Source organism: Trichechus manatus, unplaced genomic scaffold (genome assembly GCF_000243295.1).
Source record: "Trichechus manatus latirostris isolate Lorelei unplaced genomic scaffold, TriManLat1.0 scaffold00116, whole genome shotgun sequence".
Taxonomy (NCBI): Eukaryota; Metazoa; Chordata; class Mammalia; order Sirenia; family Trichechidae; genus Trichechus; species Trichechus manatus.
Window position 1 is genome coordinate 1,146,457 of NW_004444052.1, and position 14,739 is coordinate 1,161,195.

The 14,739-nt window shown below is 39.6% G+C and overlaps 1 protein-coding gene across 1 annotated transcript in view; it reads right to left on the bottom strand.

Moving 5' to 3' along the window:
* DNAH5 (dynein axonemal heavy chain 5) overlaps positions 1 to 14,739 on the bottom strand; it is a 251,935-nt gene that overhangs the window by 138,719 nt on the left and 98,477 nt on the right. The window contains exons 39-43 of the mRNA XM_012557737.1: positions 12,620 to 12,754; positions 11,452 to 11,559; positions 9,322 to 9,475; positions 4,139 to 4,285; positions 1,095 to 1,336 (exon numbers count right to left, since the gene is read on the bottom strand). Of these exons, the coding sequence (XP_012413191.1) occupies positions 1,095 to 1,336; positions 4,139 to 4,285; positions 9,322 to 9,475; positions 11,452 to 11,559; positions 12,620 to 12,754 (786 nt within the window). The remainder of the gene's footprint in view (positions 1 to 1,094; positions 1,337 to 4,138; positions 4,286 to 9,321; positions 9,476 to 11,451; positions 11,560 to 12,619; positions 12,755 to 14,739) is intronic.

Consider the following 14,739-nt stretch of genomic DNA (forward strand, 5'->3'; position numbering starts at 1 on the left):
AAGAACACCAAAGACACAAGGAAAGTAGTAGCCCAAGAGACAGAAAGGGCCACATAAACCAGAGACTTCATCAGCCTGAGACCAGAAGAACTAGATGGTTCCTGGCTACCACCAATAACCGCCCTGACAGGGAACACAACAGAGAGTACCTGATGGAGTGGGGGAAGACTGGGACGCAGAACTCAAATTCTAGTAAGAAGACTAGACTTAATGGTCTGATTGAGACTGGGGGAACCCCTGAAAGCATGGTCCCTGGATTCTCTATCAGCCCAGAACTAAAACAATTTCTGAGGCCAACTCTTCAGAAAAGGATTGGACTGGACTGTGGGACATAAAGTGATACTCGTGACTAAATGGGCAGCTTCTGTCTGGAGGTGAGATGGGAAGGGAGAGAGGGTTAGGAGTTGGTTGAATGGACACGGGGAATCAGGGGTGGAAAGGAGGAATGTGCTGTCACAGTATGGGGAGAGCAATTAGTCACATAACAATGTACGTATAAATGTATGGGAAAAAATAAAAATAAAAAAAAGTTTTGTTACTGATCAAATAATGATAATAAGGATGATAAGAATAATGATGATAATAAAAACAATATCAAAAAAAGAAAGAAACGAAGCAATGTTATCTAAAATATTATTTGCAAGTATAAACTTAAAACTATGACTATCATCCTTCAAAAACATTCCTTACGTGCAATTTTAAAAAACTGACTTCAAGTTAATATTCTAAAATGGTTGTTCCCAAACTTCGGGTGAATGAGTATCTCTTAAAAATGTCATGAATCCCCAAGGTGAAAAAATTAAATTTTAAGTATTGGCCCTCAGACACAGTTTGGAGAGATTATTGATTCATCTCCTCTTTGCAATTACTCCACAACCCACAGGTTGGAAATCATAGTTCTAGAAGGGTACTGAACAATGGAGAAAACTTGAAGGGGCAGTCAGGACTTGAATGGCCCAGAGCATTCAAGGATCTTCCATAAACATTAGCATAACGATTGAATTGCACTGCACGTCTACAGGAAAACCACTAAAAGAATGCTAGAAGATCTCTTTTTCTTTTTTAATTACACATAAGAAAAACTCCAATCATACCTCAAGAATAGGACTCCAATCGAGGATAGAAGAGCTCATGAAAACCATTCCATTTCTTGAGACAGTAGCAGGAGAAGCATTGTCAATGTTATGAGGTTCAAAAACGATCTTGCAGTTTGGAGCCATGGGGATCCGATCGCCATTGGCAAGGGTTAGAGTTTTGTTATCATCCAAAACAGAATTCAGATTTTCAATCCAGATGGCATCTACTGGACCATCAAGAACTATCCAGATATGTTCCCCTAGAATACCCCACCAAAGAAAAAAGCATATATAGAGATATAGATATAGATCTTGAAGAAGTTCTATTAAGTTTATTATACTATAAATTTTAACTTACATAACTTTTATTAATTATTTAAAATAAAGCTTTGATCTAAATGATTATCTTATTTTACTACACAGGACTTTTCAGATTCTCTACACAGTAGTTATTTAAGGTCCATTATCAAATCAAAAAGTCATTTGCTCTTAGAACAAATATTATTCACTGAGCACCTTCTATGTGCCAGCACTTTTCTAGGGTCTGTAGATATTGTGATAGATAAGACAATGTCCCTACCCTCGTGGCGCGTATGTTCTAAGGGGCAGAGATTATAATCAAATAAATAAGCAAAGAAATATATATTTGGGATATGAATACTTTCAGGAGACATGTGGAACCAGACAGACAAAGCTATGGAATCAATTCCTATTTGCACACGTTAATTTTGAGGCATCTTAACATACGTCTAAGTGGAGATGCTGAGTTGGGAGTTCAAGGGAGAGGTCAGGACTGAGGATAAAAATATGGAAGCCATCAGCTCATATACAGTATTGAAAATCATGGAACTGGGTAGGTTTCCTCTAGAGAATGAGCATCGACAGAAATAGGAGGACTCTGGTACTTCAACTTTTAGACTTCTGGTAGAAGAGTAGGAGGGAGTCTCCTTCACTGCCTCCTCCCTCTCCCAGACTTCTCAACAGAACAGGTCAAGTCGGACAAGAGCCAGCAGGATGAGGTATCCTTAAAGGCAAGTGAAGGTAGAGTTTCAAGAGTGGAGTGATCAACTCTGCCAGATGCTGCTAAGAGCGAGACTAGGCTGAGAACTGACATTAGTATTCCACAAGCTGGAGGTCACAGTGCCCTCAGTAAGTCAGTTTCAGAAGCACACTGGGGACAAAACCTGACTATAACCAGTAAGGAGCAATCTGGGGAGAAAATGGCACAGAAAGATTAGTACAATGCTCCACAAGAATGTCACGGTAAACTCAGGTATTCGATTTGGTAGTAACATTCCTCTTAGTCTCTTAACTACTAGTTTCTCTTACTTACCAACTCCATGACCAAGTCTGGGGTTCTAATTTTTCTTTACTATGTAATAACTGTGGAATATTCTACAGTTAGTCCCCAACTTAGCACGTATTCAAGTTACATGGAACCGTACTTAATACCGTCAGTTTTTTTGTTTTGGGTTTTTTTTTTGTACATCTTATTGTTATTAATATGTACTACATACAGTGTTGCAGAACATAATTTTCTGATGTTACCATTCTCAGATGTTCACTCACAGATGTTCAAAGATCGAATTTATAAAGATACTGATAACAAAAGGCAATAATAACGAAAACTAAAAAAATAAATAAGAGGTTTTCGACTTACTTAGCAATGAAGTCGGCAGAATGAACCCATGGTAAGTCAGGGACTACCTGTATTTCAAATAAAATGCTTTGAAAATTCCAATCAACGTATTTATGCAAAATGGTGATCTAATTACCAGAGTCACATGTTGAAAGAAAAAGCACATATTGCTTCTTTTATTGGGGAAAAAAAAAAAGATCCTATGAGCTCCTATTAATTGAAGTAGCATTTGGTTACTAGTTCTGTGTTTGTACAGGTTCACTGGAACAAATTAGAAACAAAATTTTATTTCTCCCCAGTAAAACAACAAAAACAGCAATGATGTCAAATATCAGCACACTTTACAAATGAAGCATTTCCATTTCTCTTTTGGCATTTGATGTTGGGAGCCATACTCCTTAAGTAAAAACTTCAATGGCGTCACCTTAAACATTTGTCAGTAGAACACTACTGCCAATAGGTCTGGCCCAGGAAGGAGCTCAACCATCTTGTTCTTCTACTGCGTTCTTCCTTCTCCTTGCAATTGCATTTGCTGTCCTTTCTACTACTCATTCAGAAGTAAGAGAACACAATGTGGGGGGAGCTGACAGCACCACCTCCATCTGAGTTTATATTATTGGACTACTGCGTTCAATTTGCAGAGTCTATCATGAAAGAATATTCACAGACTGAAGCACCAGCCCTTAGGCAAGCTTGTTCAAAGAACAGCCAAACACCAGTGTACATCTAAACAGAGTAGTTTTTAGTTCAATGTAGACTTCATTTTTATATAAACAATCTCCCCCACCCTCTAAAGAAGCACATTTTCTCTTGTGATTTTATAGAGGCATCAGTTTTAAATTTTAAACAAAGACTGTATTTAAATAAGCGTAACATTTTTTAAATATTCAGTGAAAATAGAATAAGGTAAACTCACTTTATTCAATACTATCAATTCTCCTTAACTGTTTTTTCTGACTGTTTATTCAAGATATCACAGGGATGCACAAAAACTTTTCAAAAAGAAAATCATTCCCTTTGTACCCCAAAAAGGGGATGGAGATTTTAAATACTCTAATCCATAATTTCAATATTTCAACATTCACAAATATCATACTGATTTATGACTTCTTAGTCTTGGCTAAGGTATTATAAGAAGAATAGAGTTGTTCTACTAATTCTCTACAGCCACTAAGTATTTCATTTAGAAAACCAAACCTATTATCGTTGAGTCAATGTCGACTCATAGCGACCCTATAGGACAGAGCAAAACTGCCCCACAGAGTTTCCAAAGAGCGCCTGGTGGATTCGAACCGCTGGCCTTTTGGTTAGCAGCCATAGCACTTAACTACACCACCAGGGTTTCCTTTGTTTAGAAGTACACTTATTTTTTTTTTAATTTAGAAATACATGTCAAAAATAATACTTGTAATTCATCCTCTACCTTTCTTAGCTCTCAATGTTTTCCTCCAAAGGGTAGAAAATATTCCATCCGTCCAGTCATTTGTGGCCACATCAAGCCGACCAAACATCTGAGGCGCTGTAATCGCTTTGGGATTCATCCTCATTTCCCGATGTGGTTTCCCACAATCTGTAGCAAATAAATCCAAATTTTAAACATCTAAGACGTGGAGGGACCCATCAGTAGGCAACATTGTGCTAATTTGCAGCACACTGTCAGCAGGCGTTCAAAAAATGAAAAATGCAAAATTACGGTGAAAATACATGTCTTCCGCATTCCAAGTTATCATAATTAGCCTCATTAGACTTTATTGATGAGAGCACTTCTTTCTTATCTTTTTTCAAAGAAAACTGTATATTGCAAAGGGGAAGAAAAAGGACACTATGTTAGAATTTGTGAAGCAACTAATGTAATCTGGGAGTTCTTTAAACGTCACGGTTCAAAAATCTTTGGGTTTAAGGTGTACTTGATTAAATTTTGTGCCTGAAATATGATCTAAAAGATGCTACATTCTCACCATTATCAGCTTTGCTTTTTTGAGATGTGTTCTTCCTTGCTCACCTTGGTTAATCATTTACAATATTTTAAGATTCTGAAGTTCAACTTAACAGTCATGTCATGGATTGAATTGTGTTACCCAAAAATATGTGTCAATTTGGTTAGGCCATGATTCCCAGTATTGTGTGGTTGTCCTGCATTTTGTGATTTTCCTATGTGTTATAAATCATAATGTCTGCCTGCTGTTAAAGAGGATCAGGGTGAGACGTAACACCCTTGCTCAGGTCACATCCCTGATCCAATATAAAGGGAGTTTCCCTGGGGTGTGGCCTGCACCACCTTTTATCTTACAAGAGATGAAAGGGAAGCAAGCAGAGAGTTGGGGACCTCATGCCACTAAGAATGCAATGCCAGGAGCAGAGCTCGTCCTTTGGACCCTGGGTTCCTGCAAGGAGAAGTTTCTAGTTCAGGGGAGATTGATGACAGGACCTTCCTCCAGAGCCAGCAGAGAGAAAAAGCTTTCCCCTGGAGCTGAGGCCCTGAATTTGGACTTGTAGCCTACGAGAGTGTGAGAAAATAAATTTCTCTTTGTTGAAGCCATCCACTTGTGGTATTTCTGTTATAGCAGCAATAGATGACTAAGACAAGTCACAATTCAGCTTTTGCAATGCATGATGTCCATAAAACTTTGGCAACTCTTTTTTATCTAATCACACTTTAAAATCTTAAAGTGTATGGCAGTTTCATAGATGAAAACTGGACTTGGCCTGTTAAAAAAAGAAACTATCAAAAATAACTATTGTGGTAGGTAGAATTTTATCATTTTCATTTAAAATACCATAACATTTTCATACGAGCGCTCTAAAAAATAAAAAAAGGCTTGACTTTTACATGTTTGTTAAGCCAGTTCCCCTTGATTCTCCTCCTGGGCATTTCTTGAGTCTGTCCTCATCACTCTGCCTGAGATAGTGGTGGTGGCTGCTGTTAGCTGCCATCAAGTTAGCCCCCAACTCACGGCGATCTTTCTTTCCACAGCCTCCTTACAGACGCCAGATCACCCTTCCATCCTCCCCTAGTCTGTTCTCAACAAGGCCCCCAGATGGTCTTCCCCACACAAGGTTGATCATGGCCACTCCCAGCTCAACAGCTCCCCATAACCAAGATTAAAACCTAGATATTTACTTCTCATGGACTCCAGATTTTCTGGAGCCATGAAGGCTTGGATGAATCCTTGAAACTATTGCCCTGAGATAATCTCTAAACCTTAAACCAAAAATATCCCCTGAAGTCTTCTTAAAACCAAACAATAGTTTAGCTTAACTAGTAAAAACTGTCTGCCTTGAGCATTCTGCTCTTTTTGATCTATCTATACGTGATCAAAGTAACAACAGCAACTTCAAAGATTCGATAGGAACCTTAGGGGGCAGTGAGTTTATGTTAATGGGGGAGGAACAACTCAGAAAAGGAGGGTGAGAATGGTTGCACAACTCGAAGAATGTAATCAGTGTCACTGAACTGTACATGTAAAAACTGTCCAACTGGTGTATGTTTTGCTGTGATATTCTCAACAACACCTACAAAATTAAATAAATTTTTTTTAAAAACTTAGATATTTAGCATGACTTACAAAGCTCCTCATGCTACACCTTGTGTCTTCATTTGGATCCCCCTAAAAGCAGAGCCTGAGACAAGGACTTGGTTCGTACGAGGCTAAAGTAAGGGAACAGAGAGAGTGAGACAGGAAAAGAGAGAAAGCCAGCGAAGGATGCATTTTTGAGCTGATCACAGATGCAATGTCCCTCTGAAAGAAAGGAGGCTGCACATTAGCCATCAACTCTTCTCATCCCTGGGTGGTGCAAATGATTTGCTCTCAGCTACTAACTAAAAGGTTGGGGATTCAAATTATCCAGCAGCATTGGGAAGAAAGGGCTGGCAATCTGGTTCCATAAGATTACAGCCAAAGAAACCCTATGGAGTAGTTCTACTCTGCAACACATGGAGTTGCCATGAATTGACTTGACGGCAACAGGTTTTGTTTGTTTTGTTTGTTTTTTTGGTCCTCTTCTCCGTTAGTTGAGGCTATGGCTGTCTCAAGGACATTACCCCCACTCAACTTCCACTTCCAGACACAGCCAGTTAACTGGCTTCACAGAAAGTTCTAAACTGGTAGACACTGCTGATCTGTGGGAGGAAACTTGTCCAACACAGATACTTCTACAACACAGGAGGGCAAAAAGATGTGGCACTAGGGTACCAATAGCATCTGCTACACCTCCATACCCAGCCTCATCTCCCCCGCTCGCACCTCACATACAAGTTACATTTCCGCCATGCCAAACCACTCCCCCAGCTATGTCACGCTCTCTGTCATCCTTCCTATCTGCACTTCCTCTTCTTCCTGCTGAGAATGCCTTTCATCCATATAGTACTCATCCTCAAGGCTCAGCTGAAGTGGCACTTCCTCTGTAAGCCTACTCTGCTGTTGTTAGCTGCTGTTGACTTGATTTTACTTTGCACGCAGCCCAACTGTGCAGAGTAGAACTGTACTTCATAGGGTTTTCAAAGCCTACTCTAGCTCCCTACAAAGGCTCCCAATCTCCTTCACCTCTGTTCACAGCATAATTGTCCAAACCTTCCTTGTAGCAATTCCATATTGAGTTATAATTATCTGTGTCCATATCCATCCCTTCCCAATACCTTAAGCTCCTTGAAAACAAGTCCATGTTTTTCATACTCGTTTTCCCATTTCTAATACAGAACCTGGTACAGAATGCTCCCAAAGACATTTGATGAACAAATACATGATGAATACAGAAATAAATAACATGCATGGGTCTTGCACTTCTTCAACCCAATTACCCAATTACCTACTGAATCTTCTGTATAATTAAAGTCCTCAGCAAGAAACAATGTTTTACTTAAGCTAAAAAATGTTTGCCCTGAATACTAAAACCAAGGATTGGTTAATAAACTAGCAAATGTTCTAATGATTAATTCATCTATGCAAGAAACTTCTCCAAAGTCAGTGATGCCATGGGTATTACATAATTTAGACATACATAATGTATCTGTACTGTTTAATATTTAGTACTCATTTGGTTCAAGTCATTGTACCAGGTGCATTTGTGGTTTATTGTTAACAAAAGGCAGCTTCATAACCACAACAAAAAATTAGGCATAATTTCAGAAGGAAAACACAATCATTTTAAAGCTATATAAAAATCCCAAAACATAGTAACACATGGGAAAACTACATGAAAAATCCTGCAGGCGTGAGTTCTCAGTTGTGGGGGAGGAAGGCACTGCCTGACAGCACAGTCCCATCTCAGTCTGAAGAGCCCCTAGACAGAGCCCTGATATAGAAAATTCACTTCATCCCATAACTGAGGAAACTGGGACTAAATCCAATGTGTACAGGACTCTAGAGCAAATACAGGCAATCTCCACCAACCACTACCTCAATATCAGCGAAATGAGATTCCATGAGCTGACTGGAAACTCAAGCAGTCACATTTTATCTGTGGGACTGTGTATACCGCCTTCCAACAGCCAAACAACACAACAACAAAAAAAAAAAACCTGTTGCCTTCAAGTAGAATTTCAACTCATAGTGAGCCTATAGGGCAGAGTAGAACTGCCCCATAGAGTTTCCAAGGAGCAGCTTGTGGATTCAAACTACCGACCTTTTGGTTAACAGCCATAGCTCTTAACCACTGTGCCACCAGAGCATTTCTGGAACTCAACTCTGCCACAGCTAAAGGATGTCAATACTTCTTGGAAGAGAGTCATCAATGTCCGATCAGAAGCAGAGAATATAATCATCATCAGGAACGTAGCAATGCCCGTTACCCTTAGATGACCTAGGGTTTGCAAGTCTTAAGGACATTTAGAAACCAAATGTATTTATTTAATTTCACCATAAAAAATATCTGATTCCAGGTAGGAAGTTAGTTAATGAGTATGATTTTCAATACATACAATTTAAGAGTTGGGATTGGAATTATTTTATATTTATTGGGAGGTTGCATGTTGTATCTTGCATTTATTGGGAAGTAGCATGGTACACTGGGAACAGCACAGGTTTTTAGTTATTGCACCTTAATTCTCAGTCCCATCACATACCATCTTTGTGATCTCTAGCATTACCGGCTTTGAGCCTCGGTTTTTGTACCAAATGGGGAGAATGACAGCCACCTCTTAAGATCATTGGAGTTCCCAGGTGATGCTCAGGTTAATATGCTCAGCTGCTAACCAAAAGGTTGGAAGTTTGAGTTCACCCATAGGCATCCCAGAAGAAAGGCCTGGTGATCTACTTCTGAAAAATCAGCCATTGAAAACCCTATGGAGCACAGTTTTACTTCAACACACATGGGGTCATCATGAGTTGGAATCCACCTGACAGTGACTTTTTTTTCCCGTAAGATTGTTGAGAGAATTAAATGACATCACATATGTAAAACATACAGCACAATACATAAAGTCACTCAGCAAATATTTTTCTCTCTGCCCTATTAACGTCATATATGATCTCTAAAATAAACTCAAGAATCAGTGTAGCAGCGATCCCTCCTATACAAATATACTGATATGTCTACCTTGGGACATTCGAGTGTGTTACAACTACTTAAATGTCTCGCCCAGGGCAATGCACCTGGGCTGCCTGGTACCTGTCATGGCTTTCATCAAGGTGTGGATGCAGGTGGTTTTCCCTGCCCCGCTGGGCCCCAAGGCCATCATTCCATGCCTCACCCTCTGTGTTTCAAACAGCTGGATGACTTTCAGTTTCCAAGGAAGATGGTTGATTAAACCAGCTTCTTCAACCTAAAAATGTAACAAAACCCCCACATTGGGCCAAATCAACAGTGAGCTGGGATTATCACGGTGTTCAAAATAAACACAGACCAAAAAAAAAACAAGCAAAACATCATCAAAATGAAATCCCAAGTCAATAAGAAACATCTGCATTTGTCTTTGGGCACTGAATACAATTATATTAACATTTTATTGAGTGTATGTCTTAGGAGCAGCTTAAGAACAGAGATTCAAATGGCAAAATGTATTTTAAATGTTTAAGAAAAGATATTTAATAAGTGGAAAAAATTATTGCATCCCAGGCTGACTGAAATTCCATACAAATTTCAAGCTGGCTTTATAAATCCACTAGACAGTTGTTAATCTATCAATATATGTATGGAAGTTACACTGTGCCAAACACTATTCTAAATTGAATCTTTATAACAACACAATGAGATTGATACTATTAATATCCTCATTTTACAGATAAGAAAATTGAAGTATACAGAGAGTAAGCAATTTGCCCAACAAAGTTATCAACTTGTAAAGTTATACACTAGGGATTTGAGCCCAAGAAGTTCAGCTTCACAGTTTATGATCTTAATCATTGTGTTATGCTCGAACCCGCTGAAAATGATACTTTTAATTTTATTTAAATTATTTTGGATAAAAATCATGTATCATTTTAGCTTGTTCTTTGGATTTTTCTTATGCTACAAATTACTAAGATAAGCCATCTCATAAATTGCTTTACATTTAGCTTTTTAGGCAATGCTACACTTAATTTATTCATAAAATGAAGAAATTATTTATCATTACCTAATCAAGAAATTCAGATTTTCATATACTGCTTTATTAAAGAAAAATATATATTAAATACTACCATTAAAAAAAAAATCATCGCCGTCAAGTCAATTCTGACTCATGGCAACCCCACATGTTACAGAGTAGAACTGCTCCGTAAGGTTTTCTTGGCTGTAATCTTTACAAAAGCAGATCATCAGGCCCTTCTTCCATGGCACCACTGGGTGGGTTTGAACCGCCAACCTTTAGGTTAGTAGTTGAACACAAATTGTTTGCACCACCCAAAGACCATTAAGGTATCTATTACAAATAATTTCAAGGACTTGAAATGTATTTTATAAATATGAACTAATCACCACTTCTATAGAACGAATTTTTAGGCACAAGGTTTACATGATTCATTTCCATTCCCAGGAAGACTATAAAAAGCTAGAGTTGTACCAAGTATCACAGAAAGCCCCGAGAACTATTGACACACACAGGATGGTGGATCCGCTGAGCCCAAGGAAGAAATCACAAGTGATCCTGGGCCTGGGAGAAAAGAACAATAGCTGAAATGGCACGAGATCACTGCAAATATGAAAAGCAGGAATCTGGAGATCAAAGCAATGTGGCAAATACCAGAGCCGAAGACAGAGCCAAGCCAAGCATGGGCAGGCAGCAAGTTGAGCCCCTACCCAGTCCCTGCTGACCGGGAACATTTCATTTGTAAACTAAGTATGGAAGAGTTTCCATCAATAACGGGGCCACTTGTGCGTAACTAGAGCCCCTGGGTGATGCAAATGATTAAGTGCTCTGCTGCTAACCGAAAGGTTGGTACTTCGATTCCACCCAGAGGCACCTCAGAAGAAAGCTCTGGTGATCTACTCTGAAAAATCAGCCACCGAAAACCCTGTGGAGCATAGTTCTACTCTGACACACATGGGGTCACCATGAGTCGGAACTGGTTTGACAGCAACTAGTGTGCAATCAGTAGATATACACATGGCTAAACAGATATGTGGTTGTGTGATCGCAGGAGACACCCTGACAGGAGAAGTCCTACTGGTGTGTGCAACGGCCGCATCTCGCTGCAAACAGTGGCTGCGGGCTGGATGTGTTGTTCTCAGAACCCACGGGTTTAGGCCACAGACTAGCTAGATTTCCATTAGCTTCAAATGAAACAGGCACAGTGCTTGACGTTCTATGAAATATATTACCTGTCTACTAATTGCTGTTTCCAGTTCAGGATAATCTGCTTTATCCAGAAGAATATTCGGAAAGAGATCTTCAATCAAACTCAAAAATAAGGGCTCATCCTCATCAATCTAAAAAAGAAATGGAAGGGAAATCAGATCAACTATTATAGCACGAACAGCAATGCTCAATCTGAAAATGCCCAACACAGCCCAGATTACTTTACGATAATCATTAATAACTATGAATATCACCTTCATTTGACACTGAGTAAACTTGCCTCATTTTCCCAGAAATTTAAAAAAAGAAAAATTTAAAGAAGGGAAGGAGGAGGAAGAAGAGAAAGGAAGAAAAGGAAGGGAAGGGAAGAAAATATTACCTATATCATAACCTTTCCACATAATAACCAGCTTTACTGGGGACTACATATTTTAAAATATTTAAATTAGAAAGAATTTTTAAATAACAGCTAGTAGTAAATCCACGAATTGGAATTTGGTTCATACTTTTATTTTGAGCTAAAAATAAATCATTTTGACACCCTATACATAGATCCGCTGAAGCTGGACAATTGCTTATCAGTCTCTATTGTGATGTAAGAAGGAGCCCTGGTGGCACAGAGGTTAAAACTCTCAGCTGCTAACCAAAAGGTCAGAGGTGCGAACCCACCAGCCACTCTGCGGAAGAAAGACCTGGCAGTCCGCTTCTGTAAAGATTTACAGCCTTGGAAACCCTATGGGGCAGTTCTACTCTGTCCTATAGGGTCACTATGAGTCAGAATCGACTTGATGGCAACGGGTTTTATTGTGAATCAAAGGAATGTGAAATTATTACACATTCATAACTTTTACAAATAATTTCTTACCAGGCGCTACAAACTTTAAAGCAGATGAGATTTTACCTCTAAAACACAAAGGTGACTCGAAGGATTTGGAACCTTAACAGGTAGATTTTTAAAAATTCACTTCAATTCTACTGGAACAGGCATATTTCAGACTGGCTACTTATCACGACAAAAACTAAGAACTACTGTAAAACGTGTAATTTTAAGTTCCATTCTCCAGCATTTTGTCTGATAATTAGCTAGCACTTAAAATGGGCATTTTAAATACGTGTTTCTACATCTTATTTGGGCTAGGTTAGTTGAACAGGTATGTAAGCGAGTGGCACGTTTCCATCTGGGAATCTTACCAGTTTAGAGAGATTCATGTCTCGTAGAACGCGCATGACGATGGTGGATTCTGTATCCGCGGGGTTGGATCTTTTCGCGGCTCCCAGTGTCCGCAGAACTGACAGAATGTTACGCAGACCAAAGTCATAGTGCACCTGAAGTAGGTGAGATACGCCAGGCTTATCTTCAATATTAAGTTACCCATGGAAACTATAGAAGCCTGGTGGTGCAAAGGTTAAGCGCTCAGCTGCTAACCAAAAGGTTAGCCGGTTGAACCCATCCAGCGGCTCCTCTAGAGAAAAGACGTGGCGATCCGCTTCGGTAAAGATCACAGCCTAGAAAACCCTACGGGGCAGTTCTACTCTGTCACATGGGGTCAAAATGAGTCAGAACCGACTTCATGGCAAACGGCAACAACAATATGGAAACTGGATGAATTCAACTGGAGATCTTTGGCAATAATGAATAAATGCTGATTTTCCTTAGAAAACTCGTACAAGCAGTTAGTGGAACCATACATTTCTATATCGATATACTTGTTGAGCAAAGAGAGATTACTCAGAAGAGTTCTCCCATGTATCACCATTAACTTAAGCCCTTAGATCAGAACCAACAGATAAATCTTGACAGGGAGAAAGGAATAAAACTTCTCTGCGAGCAGATAAGTCTGCTCTTCTTAATCAATCATACACAAGAAAATGTCCTCTTATCTCTAAAGCCAAAACTCAAAACCAGAATTAAACTTGGATCCTCACTCATGACCACGGCTGAACTTATATATAAGACTCTTCACTGGTAAGTAAGGAGCCCTGGTGGCGCAATGGTTAACCACTTTGCTGCTAACCAAAGGATAGGCAGTTCGAACCCACCAGATGCTCCTTGGGAGAAAAGACCTGGTGATCTGTGAAGACTGAAGCTTAGGAAACCCTATGGGGCAGTTCTACTCTGTCATATAGGGTTACTATGAGTCAGAATCGACCCAATGACACATAACAACAACAACTGGTAAGTAAAACAAACAGGGGTAGTAAGAAGTTCAGAGGTAGACTTCTTGCCTTGCATGCAGGAGTCCTGGGTCTGATTCCCAGGCTTTGCACCTCATGCACAGCCACCACCAGTCTGTCAATGGAGGCTTGCATGTTGCTATGATGCTAAATGGGTTTCAAGGAGCTTGCAGACCAAGACAGACTAGGAAGAAAGATCTGGTGATCTACTTCCAAAAATCATTGAATAAAAGCCCTATGGATCACAATGGTCTGATCCGAACCCAATCATGGGGATGACACAGAAACAGGAAGCATTTTGTTCCGTTGTGCACAGGGTTGCCGTGAGTTTGAAGCTGACTGGATGGCAGCTAAGAACAAGAAGACGGGTGGTAAGGAGGAAGGTACATCTAAGACTACTAGAGACATAGGATTACCTGGAAGGGGAAGACTAGCTACACATCAGAAAGGCAAGTCTCCTGTTCTGTTATTCCTTGGCATATACATGAAAAGTTCAATCACCTCAAATTTCAACACATGTAAAGTGAATAATTAAAAACCAATTATCTCCTAAGGTAGCTGGCAACATGTGCATCACATAATATTAGACATTTGGAAGGTGGTTGGTGTTGTTGTTAGGTACCATCAAATCAGTTCTAACTCATAGCGACCCTACGTACAACAGAACGAAACACTGCCCAGTCCTGCGCCATCCTCACAATCACTGCTATGCTTGAGCCCACTGCTGCAGCCACTGTGTCAATCCATCTTGTCAAGTTTGTGGTAATATCATCATGCAGCAATAGATAACTTGTAGAAAAATAATATACAGTTAATTTCATATACCTTAACTATAAAAAAATATGATTGCTGAACTGGCTACTCAAAACAGCACTGGAATCTAGCAAGGAGCTTACAGTAGATAAGACAATTAGCAAAGCGTAGCCAAGTACGTGAGTGGGCTTGGAAGTGAGAAGAGAAAATGGTTGAGAGGTTCCTAAAAACCACGACATGGTGCCTGGCTACCACCAACGACTGCTCTGACCGGGATCACAGCAGAGGGTCTCAGACAGAGCTGGAGAAAAATGTAGAACAAAATTCTAACTCACAAAAAAAGACCAGACTTACTGGCCTGACAGAGACTGGAGAAACCCCAA